At 39.8% G+C, this 25,890-nt stretch overlaps 1 protein-coding gene across 6 annotated transcripts in view; it reads right to left on the bottom strand.

Annotated features, from left to right (window-relative positions):
* Positions 1-25,890, bottom strand: part of MACROD2 (mono-ADP ribosylhydrolase 2) — an 825,711-nt gene that overhangs the window by 74,669 nt on the left and 725,152 nt on the right. For all 6 annotated transcript variants that reach the window (XM_030269686.4, XM_030269685.4, XM_030269687.4 and 3 more), the window contains one exon: positions 5,968-6,049. In XM_030269686.4, coding sequence (XP_030125546.4) covers positions 5,968-6,049 — 82 coding nt within the window. The remainder of the gene's footprint in view (positions 1-5,967; positions 6,050-25,890) is intronic.

Genomic DNA, 25,890 nt, shown 5'->3' with positions numbered 1-25,890 from the left:
AGTGGGGTTGTGCTTCTCCCCAGCTGTTTGGAATCAAGTCCTTCAACAAGGGGCCTTGCAGGAGCCATCTGAGTATGACATCTTCCAGTATAAAGACAGTTCAAAGGGATACAGAGAGCATTTTGCACCCACCTGAAGACATCAGTGTGCCATTACGTCTCCAAACTGACTGTTGTCTTCCACCCACCAAAAATTCCTCACTCATCCCTGCCTCAACACAAGACTTCCACAAGACTGGAAATCTGAGGGGAATGTTAAATGCTGGCATGGAGTCCAGAGCAGGCTGGATGGCTCTGACTGCATAAATACTGAGGGGTAGCCTGCTATGCTTTCCATGGCTTGATCCACAGCTCTGGAAAGGAAAGGGATGCGTGGTCATGGCACAGTCACTATCTGAAAAGCCAACCAGGATCTCCAAGGGACAAAAGTTTCATGAGGCACAGAAATCAAAGTACCTTAAGCAACCCAATACAACACCTCGATTACAACTATGGGGTTGGGCAAGCAAGACAGCAAACACCACCTCGCAGGCTTTGTGAGGGAAAGCAGTGAAGACAGTAATATGATGGTCTGACTGATTCCAGTTTCACCCTGTGAGATCACAGGCATTCATCAGCTGTGAAGATAGCAACTTGGAAAACTTGCATGGAGACAGGAAAAACAGCTGCAACCAAAACCTTCAGGATGGCCCTTATTGATCAGGAGAAGAAAGCCAAAGGGATATCAAAGTCCTCCAAATCTTACTCTTTAAGTTCCGTGGGGCCCTGTTGGCCTTTGTACTCCAGCCTGAACCAGTCAGAAAACCAAAGCCTTGTGACTTATGAGGCAAATCACTACCCAGGTGAAACCTCCCATAAAGGATATTGGGCACTTCCAGTTAACTGCTTGGCACCTCTCCACAGAGTAAAATAAAGCCCATGAAAAATATTTTGTGGAATACATTCAGGTGATGAATTATGGAAACGAATTGGCTCATGAACGCTGCAAATGCAAATAGAGGGGCTAAATTTATCAGATGAATTATCCATTTGATACTGGATTACATGCTAAGGGCTAACTTATGACTCCTTTGCTCAAGCAGAGGACTGCTCCAGCCCCGGTGCAGTCTGCCATAGTAAGCAGAGAGAGCGATGCCTCTCAATACCAGTACAGAAATTACATCCACTGCTTAGGAGTTCGCTCACGTATTAGTGCAGAGATTGGCCTTTTCAATACAAAGGCCTTCATTCAGCCATTTAGACAGTTTCCAATTTGATTCCAAGCCTGGGAGACCTCTTAACAATGAATTTCCTCTGCAATTGTAATATATTTGCACATTTTATGCACAAGCGGGATGCTGTGCACCCTCCTGAAGTAATAGGAGAATTATTATAAGGCAGTAGCTCTCATCCATATGGTTTGGGTAGGGAAAACAGTGTTTTCATCAACCAGGATGAAAGCAGAAAATGCATTAAATATCATAGCCTGTAACAGAGGGGAGAAAAGGTTTTCTCAAGATGAAGCAATCTCTCTCTCTTTTTCCTAACATCAACTGATAACGGCACAAAAATGAAAACAAACAAACAAACAAAAAATCCCCAACAACAACAACCTCTTGGGCTCAGCATCCTTTCATCAGCTCTAAAAGGACACGAGTCTAAAAGCATGTACCTTCCATCCATAAACTGGCTTAATGAAGTGCAAATGTTCTTTCTCCAAAAATTTTTGCAATGTTTTAGTGAAGTAATTTTGTTACTCAGTTTAAAGTACCAAGAAGTAATATAACATTGGAGGCTGCAGCTTCACAGGACATCCCTTTTATAGCACTATTTCTATCTAAAAAACATTTTCAGAAAAAAAATGTTTCTCCTCTTCAATCCACTGGTAACAGGTGGTAGATTTAGAAATACTTTAAGCATTACAATTGAAGATAAACCGTTTATAATATATGACAGCTTCCATGAAAAATAAGCATTTGCCAAAGGTCCTTACAAGATTATCTGTCTGACATATTAAGTAGCTTTACGTACACAGAATACAGAAAGAAAAGAAAAAAGGTATCTTTGCTCCAGCTGGGAACTGTTTACAAATGCTCTTAATTTTCCTCCTATGTATAGAATCTTAGAAGTATGTATCACTCCAAGGTAAATGTTGGCAAATCTCACTTTTCAAGGGGGATTCAATTTTCTGGTAAGTCTTATAAATATGTTTAGTTAGCAAGAAAAGTAATGTCTGGACTCCATAGAGTTCTATTAGGAAAAACAATGCATTCCAAGAGAAAAAAATTATCTAAGTAGCAGTTCCTTTCCCAGAAAACTCACTTGTACTACTAATAGCAATGAATCCAGCAATGTAAAAGCTACACATATGAGCCAGAACTGCAGGCAAAGATATTTTATTTTCCTGAAAGACATTCTCTCAGTTTAAGCCAAAGGAATGTTCCAACACAGGTAAAGGGAGAATAGCTGGGCTATGTCATTGAACAAAGAGATAGGACTCAATTCATAAAAAGGAAAAGAACCCCATCACTGTGGCAATGCTTAATATATTTAAACAGTGATCCAGCTTAAGCAAATGAAGTTGTTCTTTCTCCTGCTCTTTTCTTACTAGAATATACAAAATCTTCTCAGCAAAACCCCTGAGGATCAATAGAAAATTCTGCCTTGACAAGGACCCTTTACTTAACCAAACCAGGACTTTTGTGGACAACACTGAAATGAGAACCTATGTCTGAATCAAAGATAAGTGGTGCTCTGCTCTCTCTTGGAGTATTCTGGCTCTGGATTGGGTTCTGTAATCACTGAGATTGAATTAGAAATGCTGAGACAGTTACAATTGCTCAGTTACTGCACAGCTTTCCTGCACTGCTAAGACATGACATTACTTCAAAGTCTGTCTCTTCCCTCTATATATTTAAAGTTTGAAAATGACAAGACTCTTGGCAGTTGTCTTGATATCAATATTATTACTTGACTAATTTCTTTGGCATTCCACTTGCAAAATAGGCCTAATGATATGTTCAACTAATGGAACAATTTCCCTATATCTGTATTCCACTTACTCTAATGCATTGAGGTGTAATTCTAGCTTCATTTCATTACCACTTTCATTACCTAGCTCAAGCACTTGCATGTCTTTTTGGATTTATTAATGCAGTGGGTTTAAAGTAATAATTATTTATGTATATAACTCTATGAATATATTCTTCTTTCTAAGCATTTTTGTCCACATCTATTAAAGTAGATATATTTCATAATGTTTCTGAATGCAAGATGCACTTTTAAAATGCCTTGATGTTTTTCTCTAAGCTTAAAGCAATACCTCAGTGTTATTCTCTCCTGTGAGTGTTTAGATAGTGTCCTAACAATTTAAATTTACAGCAAGTCTATCCTTAAAGACTTTAATTTCACTAAATTAATAGATTTCCTTTAAACCAAAACAAAACAACCAATTTCATTAATTTCTTCCACAGTAGAAATATCAGGAATTTACTGCCAAAGGTAGAGGCAGTTGCTAAGTCCTTGACACAGAACCATGTTAGCTAAATCTTCTGTCCTGAAGAGAGATGGGATATCTCTACAGCAAGAGAGCCTGTTAATAACTTGTCCAGGTCTGCTATGTTAAATGTGGCAATTCCAAGACACCTGAAAAAAGGAACAAATGGCAGACATGATGGTCATCTGGTGATCTCCATCCAGACCTTCATCTGATGTTCTCACCAGGAGGCAGTTCAGCATGGGGCTGACTTCAGCTGACATCTGTTGAAGTGGTGGTACCTTGTGGAAAAGTGTAATTTCGATTGGCAAAGAACGCCTGAGACTGTACATGAGTGGTTAGGGCACTCCACAAGAGAGACCCAGATACTGACCATTTCTCCAGTGACACTACAGGAGAGTGATTTGGGAAGAAAATCCTATCTCTTCCTGTCTCCTCAGAGGCTGAAGATCTAAAGACACTAAAAATAAAACACCAAAATAAAGCCTTCCTGAATCCCTGGCTACTGATCCACCCACAGGAAATCCTTCACTTAATCAGGAATAAAGTTCTAGAGCTAAAAAGGTTCCTTTTAAGGCTCTGGCTAATCAGACACCAGATAGCCAGTAACATTAAGGCATATCAAAATCAGAATCATTAGTTATGAGAAAATTTTAACCAGGAGTCTATGACAATGGGTCCTAAGGCATTTTATTAATCTAATCCTACAATAATATATCTGAATTTCAGATACTGAGAACTAAACTTTCTCTGGACAGTTGTAAATTTTGGATGAACCTTTTTTATAGCCATATATGCAGAACACTGGATTTGGAGGATCCCTACCATGATCACCTGTCTATGGTCACATATCAGAATCCAAATTTTTGTTTGAGAAAAAAAAAAACCATAAAACCTTTACATACATGAAAATAAACATACTTTTAAAACTCCAGTATGGCAGATCATCTACATAACGGGGTGAAATGAAATTATATGTTTTTCTATAACAAAAGAGCCAGCTGCACAGGTTCTTGGAAGACAGGACTTCAATAATGTCAGGTTTAAAAAAAAATCCATTTAAAATAAATCTTCCACTTTGCCCTCTTTCTGCCTTTAGGCTTGTCCTGATACAGCTCTGAAGCATCTTCTTGTCTCTCAAACTTTCAAACCCAGGTGGTTTTTACATTTATAGAAATAATACCAGGCTTTACAGCACAATTTCCAAGGCCTTAGAGATGAAAGTGAGCATTAATGATCTTGATTTGTTGACAAATTGATGCTATATATTCTTTTCTTAGTTAATCTGAAGGGAAGTAACACAGCCAGCAACAGTAGGCAGGGTTCTGCCACTTTATCCTTTGGGTTAGGCACGCTGACAAAAAGTAAAATCACTCAATGAATGGATTAGATATGAATGCAGCTTCTTGAAATGCATGTTCAGTATGCTCCAGACAAGAATATTATTAAGTGGTTAGACATCATTTGATGCTACCTGAATAATTCAATAGGTCTTTAAGTTTCAGCTGTCAATCACTGCAAACTGGCAATTACAAAGTCATCTACAAAAAAGCTTTGTTCTAGTGAGATGAGATAAAAATATCACAATTTCCATGCTACCAGACAAAGCAAAAGGAAAAAAACCACTAAGGCTACAGTGACAACACAGTCCTGTGAAATTAATGGAACTCTGAGCACACCAATGTTCTGCTTCCTATTACTCCACGACCATTTCCACTAGGACAGCATGGGGAGTATTGGGAGACAAACCACTAAACTCTGGATCTTTTCACACACAGTTGGACTGATGTAAGCACAAAGCAAAATAAAATGGGAGGAGTTTTAGGGTTGATAAAATTACGGAGAGCAGATTTCTAATGATGTACGATAAAAATAAATCACAGGAGGAGGGGTATTAGCAAATTTACTATCCACCAGGTTTCCTTAAATCTAGAAAGCAACCTCCTGTGTGGAATCCAAGATGAATAGCTAACATTTCCCAAGTGCTCCAATGAGAGTCATCTTTCTCCCATTCATTCTTACACTTGGACAGCTCAAGTTTAAAGTCCTCATTGAGACACAGTTGGGCTCTAACCACTGCAGTATCTTTTCAGACCCAGAGGAACCCTACCAGCATTGTTAATGAAAGACCAAAGTGTGTACAAAGTGTATAGAAAAGCAATATACGTGTATATATGAGCTATATACATTAGTGCAAATAATTTCCTTCTCAAGAGTCAAGTGAGCCATGCAGCAAGTTTTGGGAAAAGATACACATACAGCATGGAATGAAGAGATTAGCTGTACTGAGCGTGCAAAAGCAGTATTAGATGTAGCTTAAATGGTTCACATATTTTAAATGTCTTCATTTGTCTAGGATCAGAGCTTTTATGTGCAGCTGATCTTTAAAGAAAATTCACATTTTCAGTATTTGGCTTTGGAAAGAAGAAAAGATGTTGCATTTCTTTCTGCATGCTTTTTTAAAGTCAAATGGTGCTTGATTACTGTACCTACCTAGTGGGAAAAACTCTCCCATTTTCTTCTTGAAAATTTTGTAGTCAACCTCCAAAAAGACGCAGAAGATGATACGATCCACCTATAAGAAACAAAATGATTCACAGTGAAAGCATCACAATCATCCATATTGGCAACAACAGTCAATAAAGACAAAGAAACTTTTAAGCCAATGTGCTTTTATGCTTCAGACAAACAAGAAAACAGGTCTTGACTTTATTGTACATCTGTGTTGTAATTTATAATATATCCTTTGCAATCACAGCCCACAAACTGTATTCTTTGTTAACTGCCTCTTGTTTATGCAAACTGCTCTCGAGCACAGTATAAATGACTTTGGCATTCCAGATGAGAACTGGGATGCAATGTTTGATGAAAAAGTCATGTGGGGACTTCTAATAAGCATACAGAAGAGTAAATGGGTAAGCAAGGAGCTTTTTTTCCAATCCTTGTCTGACAAACCTATTTGCAAACCCATTTAGTATTTTAAAATGGCTTTAAGAGGTTTCATGTGGTTTTAATTCACATGAAACCACTTATTCTCACTGTAATACAAATATAATGCAGCAGAAACACAAAAGCTGATTAGATGACAGGTAGCACACAGGGTAAATAAAACATTTAATATGCCATCTACTTAGCGAGGCTGAGCATATCAATGGAACCACAGCCCATAATGTATGCACCACCCACCAATAAGTTCAAATAAATTCTTTTGGTAGATCACTGTATGTGAATAGCTTTTCTGAAACAGACCAAAAATAATTAAAAAGCTAAATAAAACAAAATCAAGAAATCTAAAGCCTTTAAGGCTGAAAACCACCCACACTGGACTTTGGCCTTGCAATACCTTTGTGTTATTTATTTGCATTTCCCAGCACAAAATGCCTCTGTAGCTGAAACCCAGCTTGGAGGGGTGCTGGGGAAAACAAAAAGACCCTCTTACAGCTGAGCTGAGGGACCTGCAACCCAGTAATCATTTCTTTCTCTGAAGTGCATAAGAGGTTAGCCACAACGGGATGGAGCCCCAGCAATAGGAAACTTGGCATCTTATGCTGCCATAGTGTCTCCACGGGCAATAGGACAATCTGTCACAGCAGAACTCCTCAAGAGTGCCTTTGCATGTGCTAGGAGAACCATAAGCCTCCCTCCTGCAGGGAAACAGTGAGAGGAATGCTCTCAAGATGTAAATTCCTTCCCTCATCTTCAGTAGAAAATGCTGTCCTTTTGCTGCAGCTGGTATTAGAAGTGAAGTCCAAGCCTTGACTTCAAAGACACCATTATGCTGAACAGCTCAGGACGTCATTTTTGAGCTCACTTTGGCACAGCCTGGTAGAATCCAGAAGGGGATGAGGGCAGGCAAGCACTGGTTATGCTGGAAAATACCAGCAGCTACTAACAAGGACATCTCAGAACAAAAGGTGATGACAAAACCTTGCCAGGGATGATGTCATCTGAATGATCAGACTGGGTATGTAACATCACAACTAGCAATAGTACAAGGGGTAAGGGCCTCAAGTTGCACCAGGGGAGGTTCAGGTTCGATATTTGGAAAATTTTCTTCATTGAAAGAGTGGTTAAGCACCAGAACAGGTTCCCCAGGGATCTGATGGAGTTTCCATCCTTAGAAATGATAAAAAAAATGAGTATATGTGGCACTTTACACTATGGGTTAGTGGGAAAAGTTGAATTCACTCAAAGGCTGAGCATCAAGACCTTGGAGATTTCCAACCTTACTGATTCTATGACACTCTGTGAGACTGAAGGTACAATCTATATTGGTGTTATGGAAGAAGGAGGCTCGTGAGCAGGAGAGAAAGCAGCAGAGCAGGGAAGCCTATCAGCAGATTTTTCAGCAAGAAAACTGCCTGCTGCTGTCTGCTCATATAATGCCTACAGAGCCAAACTGTTCTGTGCATCCCTTGTAAACAAACCAGGCTGGATCTTAAAAATATTCTGGACCATGGCATCAGCTATTCTTAAAAAGGGATATAATAAAAAACTCAAATACTAGTTATGGGCTCAAGCCAAAAAGCCATACTCATCTCCCCACTCACAAATTCATAACATAAAGCATCATTGCCAAGAAGTGTTACATTTTGCCTACATGAGATTTGACATGAATTTAAGGTCCCTACTAACCCAAATTATTCTATAATTCTACGGTTCTGCCTAAGGTGGATGCTTTCAGGAGGGAGGCTTTAATCAGCAAGTGCTTTCTTGTGAAAATTTGATTAGGATATTGCTGGGGTGTTGCTAGATTGTCATCTTCTCTCTCTGCCTTGCAGATTTTCAAGCATTAAAAGTGATAGGCCCAATGAACCAGAACAGACAAAAGAGCAAGGACAGAAATGTATAAAGCAGAGGAGGAAGGATATTCCCATACAGAGAAGTTTCTGAGTCTCTGCATAGTCCTATATTCTCTGCAGAAAATGTTACAGAAATTTGCCTCATTTTGTATAGTCCAACTTCTCAAGATGTTCCCTTTACTTTTATTTATTCAGTGCAACTTGCAATAATAAAACTTCTCCATGAGAATTTCTACTACTTCTAATATAATTCCTTAATTTAAAAATAGGGAATCTCTCTAGAATTGGCAGTCTATTTCAAAATTTCTAGCCTCCTGACTGTACACATCCTATATATAAACCCATTCCATTTCTTCTTGATGTGTGAAAAACTGCTCTATTTTTAAGTATGCATAAGATATTGCAATGACAGCTGAAATCCTGTATTTATCTGATTGCATGGCATGTGTTGGCAGATAGTAAATCTGAAATTAACCCCTATTCTATCATTCTGCCAGTCATTGGCTATTTTATCTAACATCTCAAGCTAAAATAACTTGAGATTACATAGGGAAAGTAATCTTGTCCTCACTATGTCCATTCCAGCTACAATAAGGAAAGGATTAATCCAAGTGACTATCAACCTGCTTTTCCTGCTGGCCCACAAAAGCTCAGCAGAATTTTTGGGAAATATAGTTTGGAAAGCCACTTCTTATTCAACAAGGAAATCTCTTCTCTCATGTGGCCTGGAAATGCCAGCTTCATTAGAGTGTCACACCACCCCTTTAGAGAGGCTGAGGAATAGCCCCTGTGGGTTCCTGATAGTGCCCAGATGAGACCCCCAGTGCCTTTTTCAGGTGCCCAGCTCCTCCACTGCTGCCCAAGCACCACTCAACTGCAGCAGGACTGTAAAGGAGTCCCAGGTTGAAGGTATTAAAGATCATCCATGATTGACAGCTCTTTTTTTGAAGGCTGGTGTTAAAATCAACCATGCCCTGTCGGAGCCTGATTAAATTCTGCTCACTTTGCAGCTATGAATAGGTGGATCAAAGAACCCCAAAATCAAGAGCACTGCAGCAGAGGGAGAAGGGAGTTAAAATGCATGAGCTGTTCACTTAGGCACCTTCACAGCTCAAGGCTGTGAGTACATTTGATTGTTTTGGTTTGGTTTTTGTTTTTTGTTTTTTGTTTTTTTTTTTTTTTACCTTGGGCCCTGCTTTCCTTGCTGCATTTAATTTTGATGGGAATAGCTTCCAGGTGGTTTTGTTAGCAGCACCTGATAAGAATTAGTGAACTTGTGAAGGGGTTACAGGACTCAGGCTATTTTTTTAGAATCACAGAATGGTTTGGGTTGGAAGGGACCTCAAAGATAATCCAGTTCCAATTCCCCCATCATGGGCAAGAACACCTTCCACTAGATCTGATTCCTCCAAGCCCCACTCAGACTGGCCTTGGACACATTTTTTTGCACTAGAATGGACCCTAACACCAGAGTTTTAGAAGGACACAACCATATCTCATGAACTGAAAATATCTTCACTGGTGTTTTCAATTAATGTGATATGGGCATAAAAGCACAGTTGGTCTAATGGCAGCACTGATCTTAGTGCAAAGAAAATAACAAAGACATTTCTTCCTGGGTTTTGATATTTGGGGTTTTGTTAGTTGATAGCTTTGAGAGCACTTCACATGTTGTGAGTTTTCAACTTATTGGTGAGTTGCTGCACCTTGGCTGAGATCACTCACAGACCACTGATGGTCTACGAGAGCTCCATGGAAGGCTGGGCAGGTGGGTGCTCAAGGACATGCACAGGAATGATGAAAAGCTGTTGAGGGTCCCTTGAACTTATCCTAAAGGTCCTGCCCTCTCCAGCAGTGTGTGGGAGGACACTACATGTTTACATGCACATCTCTGCATGCATCTGCTGCTATAGTAGGAATTTACAGCTTTATCTGTATAATAAAGATAGCAATTCCTTACATGGGCATACATAGATAGGATAAAGGGGAATGGTTTTAAACTAAAGGAGAAGAGATTAAGATTAGTTGTTAGGAAGAAATTCCTTACAATGAGGGTAGTGAGGTCCTGGCACAGCTGTTGCCCAGAGAAGCTGAGGCTGCCCCAACTCTGGAAGCTTTTATGACCAGGCTGGATGGGCTCTGAGTAACCTGGTCTAGTGGAAGGTGTTCCTGGCCCTGGCAGGGGGCTGAAATGAGATGAATTTTAAGGTCCCTTCCAAACCAAGCCTGTCTGTGATTCTCTTTATATTTTAGCATCAAAGATATCTATGTTTTTATCTCAGCTCTTTTGCCGTGGTCTCAGGCAGGCTGTGTGATTCCTCTGGCTTCATTTCTCTGTCTGGGGACAGGAACACCTGGCTGTGCACCTAAACATTGCTTTAAAGAGTTACTGCCAAGCAAAATCCACAGGATGTGCCAAATGCTTTCATAGGTATAGCTGTATGTATACCCAAGTAACGAGCTGGATGTATCAAACACAGATCTGAAGCAAAACACTGATCAAAAGGCTTTCTAGACTATTTCATATAATGAGTGTTTCCATGTCATCGCCACCCCATGTCCTAACAAAATAACAGCTTGCAATGAAAACAAACCCAAGCACTCCCAAGTATTTCATGCATGTCTCCAGCACCAAGACATTTACCTAGCAGGAAGTGACTGCTTTTTATATGCATCAAAAAGTTTCATCATCACGTAAATCTTACCAGAAAATGCACAATAGAAAAACAATGAGAACTTGCATAAAATGTTTCCCAATCCTACATCAAATGAATGATAATACAGCACAAAGAGAAGGAAGCAGCTTTTTGCTCTTTGTAGGTGTAGCAAATCCATGTCATGAAACACTCCTGCCTGATCCCATTAGGACCTATTGTCATAAGGCAACAGTGAATACCAGAGGTTTGCAGAAACATTTTTAGTTTATCAAAATTACATGGATTTAATTCAAAACTCAGTGAAGCAAACCAGAGATTTCTTTTCATTGACTTCAGCATTGGATTGGCACCTATAATTTGTAGCACCAGACAGAAAATTTGCCTCCTCAAGAATTCAAGTTCTTCTGATACAGACATTTAATTATCCTAAATGTCACATACATTCTCAAAGATATCCTCAACAGGGGCAGTTCAGGGCTGCCTGAACCCCTCAATATGCCTTGACTACATTGCCTGTAAGAAAGGAGCTCTGAACATTCAAAGCTCTATGGGGCTTTCAGCAACCTGGTCTAGTAAAAGACTCCCAAGGCAGGGGGTTTGGAATGAGATGGCCTGTAAGGCCCCTCCCAACCTGAACCTTCTTATGATTCAACAATGTTGGACATTTTCCTTTGTTTGGACCATGATTTCATGGGCAGCCCTGTTAACTTTCATTGCCTGGCAAAACTTCCCTTGTAGAGAGCAGTGAGAACAAAGCAGCCCAAGTCAGGTTTTCAAGGCATGCTTTCAGAATCAAAATCTTGGCTGTGAGCAGCTCAGAATAAGGAGCAAGAGATTTTTAATGCACCCTAGGACCAAGCTCTGAGTGCTCTAGCTGGTCCTTGCACATGATGTAAAATCTCTTCTACTTTTGAGACAAGGGCTGAGTTTTCTGTTCTGACGTCCATCTCTCTTTCTTGCTTATCTTCAGGGGCTTTATTTGCCATCTCTTTCTTTTCTGTTCTTGGGACAGAGCTCCTCTCTGCCTGTAACTGAGCTGATGCACTGAACTGAAGTACAGAGACCAACATCTCGTTCTGCCCTGCCAAAGGACTGGTAGATGATATTCTCTCTTGATGCTGACAGTCTCCCCTTCAGCCTGCCCTCTGCCTGATTTGATCCTCTGGTAATCCTATTGCAGCCAACAGATGGAAATACCAGCTTTGTAGAATAACTCAGCCATCTGCCATATACCTCCCAGCAGCTGTGATCCACTTTGCCAGAGATGCTGCCTTTCTTCAGCACCATGAACATCTGGCCAGCTGTCCAGATAGCAGCCTGTCTGACCAAACAGAGAAGAGAGGACTGCATCTCCCCTTGGAGACCAGCAGGGTTGATGCCAGAAGTTTTCACACGCTTTCTGAAGCTGAATGCTTCAGGCCCTAGAAATACTAATTTCATAGCACTGTAAATTAAAAATCAGCCTCCTGGTATTATTACTAATTTCACAGAAACCATTAGAGCATAAAGCCTAGCTGACTGCCTGCTCCTTTTGGCATGACATCATAGTCTATAATCACAGAATTACTCCTAAAAAGAACTTCAGTTAAGTATTTATGGCAAATAGAAAGCTTTGGTGCTGCCTTCATCCTCGGAACAAGATTTAAGCAGGGCAGAGGTGTCAGACTGGTGATACGGTGAATTTGACAATCAACGAACTGTGTGATGATGTTCACAAAGCTATTCACCTAGCCTTAAGAGCTTTTCTCTTGGCACAGCTTCAAATCCACTGCAGGCCTGAGCCAAAACACCCTGTGTTTACTTGACCTTGCAATCATACAAATGAGCCCAGCTTCAAGCAAACAGGACATCTCTGGATTACCCTTTAATCCAGGGAGAAGTGTACTCTTTCAGGATACTGCTCTCTGGTTTTCATGGAATTGAATTTGGAAATTCTTTGGAATCCAAAGAAAAAGCCTAAATAAAAAATTACATTACTGCAAGCCGCTTGGAAATAATGGTATTAATGGAGAGTTATGATATAGCATCAAGAGCAAATACCTGTGAAGGACTGGCTGTGAAGAAGCAACTCTTACTTAAACTATCATATTACTTAGTTAGCCATTAAAGAATAAAAAATAGAAACCATATGAATTATAAAATTATTTATGCCTATCACAGAGTGGAATGGTTTCTATGCTGGTCCTACTGTAGTAAAAAAACAGAATTAGAAAGTTATTATTAGTACTTTAATATCCTGCTTCATGATGGAACACATGCTTAGCTTGGAGTGAAAGATAATTAAAAGTCCAAGGGAAATTTGGAAAACCACACCAAAATCGACTAAAACCCCACCAGAAATTTATTACCAGCTTAAAATATTAATACAAACAACAACCTAGTGCATAAGGCTTTGCAGCAATCTCGGCCTCTAAACCAAAATGTTTCATTTAACATTGAAGCTCAGTAAAAATTCAAAATACAGCCAGAACATCTCTCCCTGTCCTTTGTGCCCGATCCTATAGGTCTGTTCATATTTAACAGCTGAGGGCTGTTGATATTCCCAGTATCACACAAGTACCAGACACACCAGTGCAGTTATCACCATGGCCCAAGCCTATCTCCACATAACTGAAGCACATTAAAACCCACAAAACTTTCCAGTGGAGAACCAATTTTGCCCACAGTTCTCAAGCACAGGTCAGCATTACAGTTTGGTGACAGTTCTGATAGATCCCTGCTGCCAGGTGAAGATTTGACATGCCCAAGGTCACAGAGAAACAAGAACAGCAGAAGTAGAGTAGGACCCTGGGTTTTTTCTCTCCTGTTCTCTTTTGACCAAAGATGCTACAGATCAAAAAAACCAAAAAAATTCCCATGAATGGTCATATGAAAAGTTCACAAGCTTCACTGCACATCACTGCTTTTCCTCTGGTGGAAATATATTTTCAATGCATCCATGTATTGTGTGAATCAATACTGATAAGTCTTTTCCCTTATACACTGATTGTTTTTCAAGAGTTACTTGTTCTTTGTGAGAGAATTCACTCTGTGAATACCTTCAATACTTTTTTAATACACTGTATTATTCAAGGGCAGGTAGAGCATTCCCTCTTGGTCTTCTTTGTGCTGAGCTGTCCTTTTTTGTGTGTGAACAAAGCATCTGCCTGACAAGCAGAATGGTTGTCCTAAAGAACTATCCTGAATCTCAAACAAGAAATTATAACAGCACTTTCACAGGAATTCACAATTTTGTTGTCAGCCATTTGAGTATGTCCCAGTTACTTACTGCACAATTATATGACAAATGAGATGTGACAGTCCTGTAGTGGTAATATAAACACAGACAGGCTGTAAAATAACCAGTCCTTAATAGTCCACATGTGGTTTTGTTCTCAACTACAAAATAGTTTTTCATTTTCCTAAAGGTGAAAAAACCTGTAAAACTAGTCTAGGATTTAAGGGAACGTCTTAGTATATTTCTTTTGATGGTCACTAAAACTTGTCAGGGAAGGGCCAGGAGAGTAGTTTAAGAATGCATTTGTTTTTACCAAGATATCCATCAATCAGCACAATTCACTTCTATGCCACACAAACACGATGACATAAAACCCATTAATCTTTTCCAGCTTAATACCTACTGTCCTTTGAAGATACACTTTTGGAATATCTGAAGGCGACCTCCATTTTTCACAGCTCCCAGTCATAGGGCAGCTGACACAGCCAAGATATTCCTGTATTCAGCGAAAGCGGGGGAATGAATGGATTCTGATGAATGTAATTTGCTATCTCAGTGACAAATGGCAAATGGGAAGAGAGGGTGTGCATGCAAATATAACTGCATTAAATAAGGGCTTGTGAAGGATAGTACTCTGAAAATATCTGATAGGCAGTTTTACAACAACCATGCCTTATGGAGGAGATAAATCATCAGCTTACTTAGAGTTATCATTATGTCCTCATTGCGGAGCTTCGCTGAATAAGATGGAATTGTGGCACACAATCAAGCAGGGTGTTGAGATCCCATAAGCCAAGTTTTGCATCACATTTTACCTTACAACATCAGTTTTTCACTATCTTTTTAGTAAAAGTTGGACTTAAATATTCTGAATTTCCCTATGATTATGAGCATCCTAAACCTGTCTGGGCACTGAACCTGTAGTAGACTGATTCCCAAGACTGTTGTGCTCCAGCTCTTTGCTGGATTGAGGTGTCACATTGGAAAATGCTCATGGTTTTGATGGTTATTGACAGTTTTGTTGCAGTACCATATAATGTCTACTGATAAAATTCCTTCTCAAGGCCAGCAGAAGAATTAGGGCTATTTGCTCAGACTCCACCACTCAAAAACCAAAATATGTTTGAACACAGAAATGTGATCACCTCCTTGCCATTATCCTAGTGGCTGCTGCAAGATTTTGAATACGAAACAGCCCCAGGACTTAAAACCACACAGACAGACCAAGTAATGGTACCTCCTACACTTCAGACAGGTATGAGAATCAAAAAATCACAGATTTGAGTTGGAAGAGACCTTAAAAATCATCTAGTTGCAATCCCCCTGCTTCAGACAGGGATATATCCCACAAGATCAGATTGCTGAGGACCCAATACAGCCTTTCCTTGAATACTTCCAGGAATGGGACATCCACAATTTCTCTGGGCGAATTGTTCCAGTGGCTAAATGATGAGTAATTTAATTTTGGATGCTAGAGCCAGTGCCAGGAGGAGGCAGCACTGCATGACACTGGGAACCAGCAGGAAGAGCAATGGGGCTCCATTGTCCTGGAAAACAAAACTCCCCACTGCTGCTGCTCAGGCTCCTGAAGGGTGCACAATAGTTGAACTGCAGAAAAAGGGCAGGAGAAACAATTCTTGGAAGATGATGATGGTTTAAACAACTATTTAAGTGCACTGTTACAGGCAGGGTAAAATGGAAGTCATGCTAAACTCAGCAGCAATTTTCTCACTGAGGCTGAGAAAAGGTTTCATCCCACCTCAGGGGTTGGGATACTTTCCAGCTGTTTTCATGTTATTTTCAAATTATTGGAAAGGAAATCTGGCTGGATCTTACAAAGCTGGTTTAAAATGCAACTTTTTAAAATATTTTCATCAAAAGAAAACAGATTTCTCCCACATACAAAATTATATAACCATCTAAACCCAGAAAGTTTCACCTCAGGAAGCTTTTCAAAATACATGATTTGATGAAGTCTCTCAAACCTATTGTAAATGAGAGCAGTTCAGAAGAAAACTCCCACTGAATATTTCCTTTGTTTGCTATCACTCCTTTTATCATTCTCATTTACATCTCATCTCTCTCCTTCATCCTGCATTAATGTTCACATTTGTCACTCTTTATCCAAAGGCTGGATGGTTCCACAAGGGTTTTGGGGCAGTGCAACCAAATGCTTCCCACCCTGCTGGGAAGATGACAGCAGCACATGGTCACCAATTTTGTCTGACTACGTCTAGGTTTCCAAAAATTCAACAGATGTCATAAAAGCTGCACTTTTAGGATATGAAAAGGGCTCACCTAGCCTGCAGTAATGTACTGCAAGTTCTCCTCATAGCACCTCAATATAGCCTCTGTTTGAGAAGAGCATGGGTAGAGATAACACTAGTATAGAAAGTTATTAATTCCTACCCAATGAGGTGATTGAAACTCCTGTTGTGGAAGCAAAGTAAAGGGTTAATAGTCCTGCATTCCCAAGAATAAAGGCCATATGGCATAACTTGAAACAGCTCTGAAACCATTGCTCTTACTAAAACCTGTACTGAATCATTTATGTAAATATTACCTAATCTCCCTCCTTGAAGAAAATGTTTTATGATTAAATTATTTGTCATTTAGAGATCAAATTAATCTCACTAATGCAAGCTATTAAAGACCATTTTCCAAGGACAAAGGCTGATTTTCTTAAATACTGTATGTGTCTCATTCTAATACTGGAGATAATCTTTTTGCCACCAGAAAAAGACTGAACCAGAAAAAACTAAAGTGAAATTTACAGTACTGCTACAAAAAACACTTCCATTCCCAGGACGCTCACTCCAGTGTCTCTTCCAAAATGAGATCAACTCAGGATCATTTGCTTACTGCATGCCTGGAGGTACACCCTATTTGTGCCTGAAACACTCAGGTAGGTTCAACAAAATAATGCCATTTTTTAAAATAGTGACTGTGGAATGATGAGCTAGTTTTGTAAGATTTTGCAAAGCTTGATTCCCAGCATCCTGAAAGAATCCATGTCAGGAGTCTGCATGACCTAAATGCAACCTCTGCATGTTTCTTGCTGATCAGAAGTGAGGTCAGGAGGAACAATGAGCAGCAAGTCAGGCAAATTGGATATAAAATACTTATTCCCAAACACTCAAGAACTTGAGTTGGTGGCTGGGTCAACTCGTGGAATGGCTGCACCTGAGAGCCTGATTTTGGGATGTCTGCAGCTATGAGAGGCTGGGATCTGTAAGGAAGATTTGTGCTTGAGAGCAGATAAATTATAGATTTGGTAGTGTGAGTTGCGACAGCAATCCAGCCAAAATGCCCTCATGTAAAAGGTCATTAAGCCAGCTTGATACAATTGACAGATATCTTCCACAGAGGACATTGCAAGTCTAATACATGTTGTTTAGGAAAAAGCCCCAAACCAATGGGATATAAATGTCGACAGTATGCCAACACTTTTCATAAGGATCAATAGGGTAAAAATGAGATTCATCTCTAAGGGATCACTTTTAAATTAATTTTAATAGATGGTAATAGGCTGACAGTCCTCTGAAAACAGCCAGCAGATGTTCTAGCTCTTTACCAAGTCCCTGTGCCAAAGATTGGGTATACCAATTCCACAAAATCCATCTTCTGGATGGAGCTCTGTTTCTGCAGTTAGAATACTAATGATGGCTCTTAGTGGGTTTTGACTTCCGCCAGTTGTTTAGTTCTGCTGTGGATTGCAGAGCACGAGCAAGTAAGCAGATTTATGATTTACTAGAAAGGACAGGAAGTTGCCTTCTTTTTATGGTATGTTGCTGTCAACAGATAACCTTCGTTCTATCTCCTCATCATGAGGTAAAATGCATCTAAATTACTAAGATGCTGCTCAAATAAAATCGAGAACATCAGAACAATTTATACAAGTTGCTCAAATGCACTGATGCATATAAAGTCTCCAAAACCATTTATTGTCAAAATGTCAATGCTAAATGCATAAAAATGTAACTTACTTTATTCCATTAATTAAGTAATGTGTGCACAGCACTTTGAAAATGTAAAAGCACTTTGAGCACTGAGAGCTAAACAGTATTATTTTCACCCATGTGGACACACTGTATGAATCATACATAATAATCACTTCTTGTGGAAAGTATTTTTGGTTCACTGCCAAACCCTAACCTAGAGATTTGGCACTTCTGTTCAGTAAAACATCTTTAAATGGGCCTATCTGGGCTCCAGCTAGAAATTTTCTGTAACACATTCATTACTGAGTCCTTCACAATATATACCAGGTATACAGTGCCTTCAAAACTCTGTAATTAACATTGTGTAGAGAGATTGTAAACACCTTATTGCATTCTCCTCATTTGCACAGAATATTTGAGAAGAGTGGCTCACTAGTATTAGCTGTGATTTAACTCATTCTCTTTGACCTGTACAAGATGCAACAGGTGTAATGGATGCAACACAAGACTGGGACTCCCTTTCATCTTTGTGAGAGCTTACATTGTTTTCTGATCTCCTGGTGGAAAGGAGATTGTGTGGAAAGATGACTATGTAACAACTTGATGGTATCGTCATTATCTATCCCTATCATTGCTGTGGCATGCTTCCCTCTAATCCCCCTCTGACTGGACTTTGTTTTTCCCCCTCTATCTTTTGTGACTGAGGAGATGCCATGACCATGAGGTTTTCCTTCCCAAATGAGAGCTCAGAGAGCTTTCACAAGGGTCATGTGTCATACCTGCAAGTATATCTGTTGCATCTGTCTTGAAAAAATAAGCCTGGCTACCCCTGCCTTGCACAAAATTGCTTCTTCATGATCACATTTACAGGGGAATGTCTAAAATAACCAGACACCAATAAAACTACATCATTCCCCTGATTAGTTAAGAGGAACAATGATGACTTACAGCTGGCCTAAGTACCACCTGTGAACAAGTCAGCTCCATGTTTCCAGCTTCCTGGCTGACCTGCTGGTAATACTCTCTAACCTTGTTATAGCTCTCAAATCAGGAGGTATTTTATGCATGCCTTGTATCTGTTTAAACACATGCCTATCCATATTATAAATTAGTCTTGTGTGGGATTAACCTAGCCAAGAATTTATCCAGTAAAAGTTTTTCTGGATGTTCAGATTTAAAGAGTTTTCAAGAACCTTGTCTGCAAAACACTGCACCCATCACTATTAACAACTCCCCTACATTTGATAACAGATAGGTGTGTTTATTCAGCATCATTTTTTACTCTCCAATTAATGGAGAAAGATGAACAAAAGTGAGAAATATCTGATGTGGTAAACATTGCTCTGTAAAGTTTGGACCAATTTGCTCCACTTGAAACAGAGAAATTAATTTGGAGATTATTAAAAAGAAGGAAAAGAAAGAAAGGATATTTGAACTGACTGGCTTTGAACAGATGAAACCTTTTACAGGGTTTACTGTGTCAGCTTACAAACCTTTCTGGGGGGGCAGCTACACTGCACATTTATCCATAAGGTAAATACAGTGATATCCCACACCAACTCCCAGCATCATGTGGCTCTGCAGGACCTGCATGGCCCAGCTGAGCTTTGGGGGGGCCCCATGCTGAAAATGAAGGGTGATCCAAGCCTGTCAAAACATTGCTCAGCTCCTGCTCTAATTCTGCCTGGCTCTGTGGTGAGCTCTCACTCTTTCCCACTCAGAAAGCAACATCTTTATCTCATTTTAGCTAGACAGAAATAGAGAAAGAGCAGGGAAGGCAGAGGAGGGTCAGCTGTTGTGCACAGTGGGCTGGGAGGGTGCAGATCAGTGTGGCTCCTGGAGGACTACAGCAATTTTCCACAGCAAAGCCTTTTGCCTGGCACCTCTCTTTTATGCAGTTGCTCCAAAGGTTCCGTAATACTTGGTGTAAAAAAATCCATATGGCCCTATCAGGATTCCAGATACATACATTATTCAATAATAATAAGTTACAGACTCATGTAAAACTCTACACTAGCTGTATATCTGCTGTAGGTGCAGTGGGATCAAAAGAAAGAATAAAAGCATATCTCATGCAAATACAGTAGAGAAACCATTTCAATTCCAACAAGCAACTCCCAGAAGTGATGTGAGTCTATCTGGCACCTCTTTTTAATAACTCCAACCTATTCCCTGCAGCCTTGGTTTTCTGCAACCTTGAGCGTGGAGAGAACAAGGAGTTCTTGATCTCACAGAAAGGGCAATTTGTGGCCCTCCTCCACATCACACACGAGGACATGACTGTAACACCTGTGGAGTCAAGCAGCTCCTTCCAGATGCATTACTTCTGATTTCACCTGCAAGTACACAGCAGCATCCATGTGATGTGCAGAGCATCTACAAAGCTGATCCTGGAGACAACTCCACCTGATTTACCTTCTGACTCCCGTGTTAAAACCCACACAGCATGGCCCTGCATTTACATTATTCATCACCATCAAATTGGAATGATTACTTACTGTGGATCATGTCAGACCCACCCAAAGCTCCACATTCTTGTGTCTGGTAACTCAAATTTCACTTCTGTAAGATTAATGTGCTGAGAGATAAGTTAAACATATCTAAAGATCCGAAAAGTCAAATCAGTTTTATCAAATATCTTCTCTTATAAAAATATCGGCTCCAGGTCTGTGATTTTTATGCCAAATGTCAAAGCACAATTACTGCATATGGTTAAATTACAACTCTCTAAAATGTGGATTTATAATACAGATAATGGAAGTTGTCCTATAGCTGTAACATTTCAAATCTGCCATCTCTAGAAATGTCAGTTTTCAAGAGATGTCATCTGATGGTTTGAGCTGCCTCTTGACCAATGGTAAGATGATGCTATATTGGGGGAGAAGACTTTTATTATTTTTCAGTTACTGTGGAGGATGAAGATGGCATCCTCCTCCGTAGAAGGTAACTCTGCCTACCAAGACATTCTGTTGGAGTGATTGAACTTCTGTGGCACTAACACAGCATTCTGCTCATACTACCTCATACTGCCTGCAGAACTAAAAACATACTGTAGCTGTAAACACCATATTTACTGCCTTCATCATGATGACACCTTAAAAAAATCACAGAATTTCACAGACTAATAAATGTGGGCATCTCTTCTGCCTTGTCATTTCTGAGCTTTTAGGAACTCAGGTCATGCTCTCACCTGTGTTTTCCAACTACAAAAGACTAGAACATATTAAAAGCACACATGAAATAGCTTAAAAATAATCTTTGTCTTGTAAGCCTTCAAATCTCGAGCTTTCAGAGAAACATCAAACATCACAAGAGCTGGATTATAAAGCTGCATTTTCCTTTCTTCAGAAGTTGAGGAACACCAGAAAAAACACCAAAGGAGAGGCAGGGGACCTGGTTGAAACTCCCTGATATGATTTGCAGGGTTGCTCTGGTTGTGACCTGTTCACACTGAACTCAGTTGGGCTTCTTTAATTATGAGGGGACTTGGGCCAGGCTCACCTGTGATGACCATTGCACACTTCTGCCTCCATGGAAGATGGGTCACTTCCCTCCTGCCATTACCTGTATATAAATGTCTTTAAGAGGATATTTTCTCTTTAGTGCACTGAAAAGGGAGGTGCCATCTGGTTTTTTTGTAGAATGGGTAATTTTCTCCAGGAACATCAAAGAAGCAGCTCTGATGTTTTGAAGCAGCAGCAGAAGGAAGAGCTCTGGAAATAAGCTTTTTTTTCCTGCTGCACTTTTCTTCCCATGTGCTGCAGGATGATTCACATTTAGATCTGTGTTTCTAGGCTTCAGTTCTCTGCAGACCTCTTTCACAGGAGCCTGGAATGCTACAGTGGGGAATAATCCCAGTGAAATGAAGAATCTGCTGCTGCAATGCTGCCAGGCATGGAGCAAGCCAAGGAGCTGCAGTCAGCTGGAGCTTCAGTCACAAAGCTATCACTATCCTAATTTCCTTCACTAACAAAAAAGGCTCAAGAAAACTCAAAAATAATCTTGAGTGGATCTTGCCTGTAGCCTTGGAAGCCTTTGTGGGGTTTCTTAATATTTAAGGTTTCAACCTGACCTATTATCAGCGTTTGTCTGGAAAGGTAATTACTGCAATCATAGTGCCTGCTGCCAACTCCTGTGGGTGTGAATTGGTTGATCTGAGGGTCCACATTCAAGCTGGTGAGTTGGGAGGTGTTGCAAACAGGATTCCTTCAGTGATCAGTACAACTTGAAAAGAAAATGTTTTAAATAAATCGTACAGCCATGGAGAGATTTTGAAGCCTGCAAGCTACAGAAAGTAGCCATTAAAAATATTTTCAATCAGAAGAAGCAAAACATGATTTCTGTTGTAAAAAGACAAATATACAAATCACAGATTTTAGAGTTTTAATGGGTTTTTTACCCCATCATAACTTTCATAACAATGTACTTCCTTTATGTTCAAGTCATGTTTGTTTAAAAAGTTCAATCTGCCTTAATTCAGGGGCATTTTGATTGAATTTTTAAACCTTTCCTTTCCTTTCCTTTCCTTTCCTTTCCTTTCCTTTCCTTTCCTTCCCTTCCCTTCCCTTCCCTTCCCTTCCCTTCCCTTCCCTTCCCTTCCCTTCCCTTCCCTTCCTTCCTTTTCCTTTTCCTTTTCCTTTTCCTTTTCCTTTTCCTTTTCCTTTTCCTTTTCCTTTTCCTTTTCCTTTTCCTTTTCCTTTTTTTCTCTTTTTCTTTATTTTCTTCTTTTTTCTTTCCTGCCAAGCCAGGCTACAGCAGCTCATCAAAATGATGCAAGGTGGCCTGAATTTTCCCTTATTTGTTACTGTGATGTATCTACAGCAGCAATATGATCTCATCGTGAAACAATTGCAATAAAGATATCTAAGTGGATGCCGCAGCTTTGCTGAAACATAATAAAGTGAAATGAACCAAAAAAAGAAAATCTTTACAACACAAATCACATAATTAAGTTGTAGTGAGTTACAAAAAGAATATGAGTTTTGGAGGAGGGTGGTAAAGCCAGAATTGCCTGACTAAAACTTTTATATTATTTTTTAACATATTTGGGGAGTGCATAATTAAGGGATTTACAGCATTAAAACCCAGAGCTGTTGTGCAGCACTGCACTAATCAGTAACAAGAGAAAGGGTGAATTACAGCACCTTCCCATGCATTTGAACTACCTTGTAAGATAAACACTATTGATTGCTTTTCAGCCTCCTCTCTATTAGAAAGAGACTTCTAATTTTGGGAAATCAATAATAAAAGGTAGCAGAACACACACCCCACATTCCTCCTCCTCCCCACGCCCACTTCTCTTCACATAAGCCTGGAAACAAGAAAGGACAGAACCAGGCATGGAACTGGGAGATCATTGCTGATGTGCAGGGCAGAGGATTTGGCCCTTGGGCCACATTCTCCTTCATTGCTGGCTGAATCTGCATCAGAATCAGAACCCACAAGCTACTGTTTTAATTTGTTGACAGAAAAAATTCTTGCAATGCTTGTTTTAACATAGGGTTTTTAAAAATTATTTTTCCCTCTTTTTTTTTTTTTTTTTATCTCAGCTGCCTTCAGTGCCTGAAAATTAACTCCTTAAGTAGTTTAACAAATATATTTTCGTTTTCAAAGAAAGCAAAAGGCTTTTGTTGGAGGCCAAAATAGCTTAAGTTTTCAAGCTGTGGGGTCCTTTCTACTTCTTTTGTCTGGCTCGTGATTTTAGGGACCAAAAGGCATCAACTTAGCAGCAAAGGAATGGGTGGTGGTATTGAATTACCAAAGCTGGTGTGTTGGGAGGCTGTTTGGGTCTCTGCTTTCTGCTAGTATTTTTTTGGAGGATGGCTGTTTTTCAAGGCCTCTTCTATAAAAGCCCAACAGACAATGCCAAATTTCTAAGAACAGATATACACAAAACACTTCATTAAGCATATTTAGGCAGACATTGTGCATTACATACCATGTAAGATGCCCAGCAAGCCTTCCAAGAAAAACAGCAACACTGACTGAAGCCAGGCCAAGGATTTTCTCATTAGCATGAGCAGAGGTTAGGCAGGCATACAGTGTTTCCCCTGTCTGTTTCCATTTACAGAGGCAGCCACTCCTAGGAATATTATACCTAATACACAGCTGGATAGTCTACAAAGAAATAGTTGTGGTTTTTTTTCCTGTCTTCTGCTGCTGAACTCCCGTCTGCTTGGTATTTACATGATTTCCCCTGAAAGTGGTGAGGTTTACCCTAATATGACACTGCTTTTCTTACAGTCTGACAGGGAATAGTCACCCTAGGCTGGTATTAAACCAGCAATTTTTCTTGTGACTCTCTTGTTAAAGCAACGACCTGTGGCCATTATTTGAATGTATCACTTAAGTCTTTGAAGGCAGAATGTTTAAATAAATAAGAGAGAACAAAAGTAGGTAGCAAATATCAGGAGATGATTATGTGGTTAAACCTATAAATGACAATGCTATAAGAACAGCCAGAGGTATTTTTAATAAAGTAATCACAAACAGATTAATAGCTTGGAAAGCAATAGGGGATTTTTCTCTTCCAAAGCAATGGGATTTTCAGCAGACTCTAACCAGTCCTCATTGAAGTGGAAATGTGCTTATCTATATCCATCTCCTCTGATGGCCTCACTTCTCAACACAAAGGCAAATCAATAAGAGGACTTGTTGTTGAGAGAGGTCTCAAGAGTCAGTCACTGTGATCACACCTATAATCCTGCAGAAATCTATTTCCAACAACTACATTATCTCCAATGCAAGTGGCATATTGTTTAGAGCTGCTGTGCAAAGCCTATGATATAGGGAAGGAAATAAAACTAGATATAGGGTATCCATGCTGACCTCCTGCTGCTGGATCTGACTCAGTACCAAAGGTTATTGCACTAAAATAATGCTTTTCATTGCTTGCATTTTGGGGATGGAGACCTCTGTTATTAGAGAAAACTGATTCTCTGCACAGTGCCTATGGATGGATTTCTCTCATTCTCATTTTGGATGACCAATTAAGTAACGAGGGCAGTGGAAGGGTTAAGCATTGATCTCTGGGCTCCCCTGGCATGCCAGGGATATGCTGCTAATAACAGTGGTGGCAGTTTCCTGAGCTGTAACTCCCTGAGTGATAACAACTCTGATCTGATGAAAATTCCTCCCTGGCTGCAGCAAACACCCCTTCGTTTAGAAGTTTTGAATGTGCTAACAGCTAATTTATTAAGGGACTCCTACCGTGTCCATGTTTACAGGGCTCAGGCTGCATACAAAGGAAAAGACTATTCCAGACACATTAGGGGAGCAGAAGAGAGCTGTATTTTTGGAAAGGCAGCACAATGTGCCAGAAGAAGGGCTGAACTGATGAAAAGAACAGCTATGATTTTGTGCTGAGACTTCTTTCAGCCCTGACTAAAATGAGCACAATTACAGATTGGAAAAGATGAATAAATGAGAATAAGATATATTTTACAAATGGTGAAATAAAGTTAAAGAAGTCCAGGCTCCAAGTCTTGAAAAATGTGAAAGTTTCCTAGATGCTTACATATGGTAGTGAAGGCAAATGTTCACTGTGGGCAGACAGCTATTAAACCAGTGTCTTATTATAAAGTGTTGTCTCTTTTTAGAAAGGCTCATCCTATAAATCACTGTAAACATCAAGGTAAAATTTATCAGACCTAAAACTAGTCTCTGACCCCATTGCAGGGGAATAAAAGGACCAAGGAGAAACGGAGGCTGTATCTTCCAAAGAATTCTGCTTTTAAGTAAGAAAATAAGATACCTTCACAAATTTTGAACAAATCCCCCATCTTCTGCACAAAAAATGC

This window comes from Taeniopygia guttata, chromosome 3, assembly GCF_048771995.1.
Source record: "Taeniopygia guttata chromosome 3, bTaeGut7.mat, whole genome shotgun sequence".
Taxonomy (NCBI): domain Eukaryota; kingdom Metazoa; phylum Chordata; class Aves; order Passeriformes; family Estrildidae; genus Taeniopygia; species Taeniopygia guttata.
The sequence above is the reverse complement of the archived record's forward strand: the minus strand, read 5'-3'. Positions and strand labels throughout refer to the sequence as shown.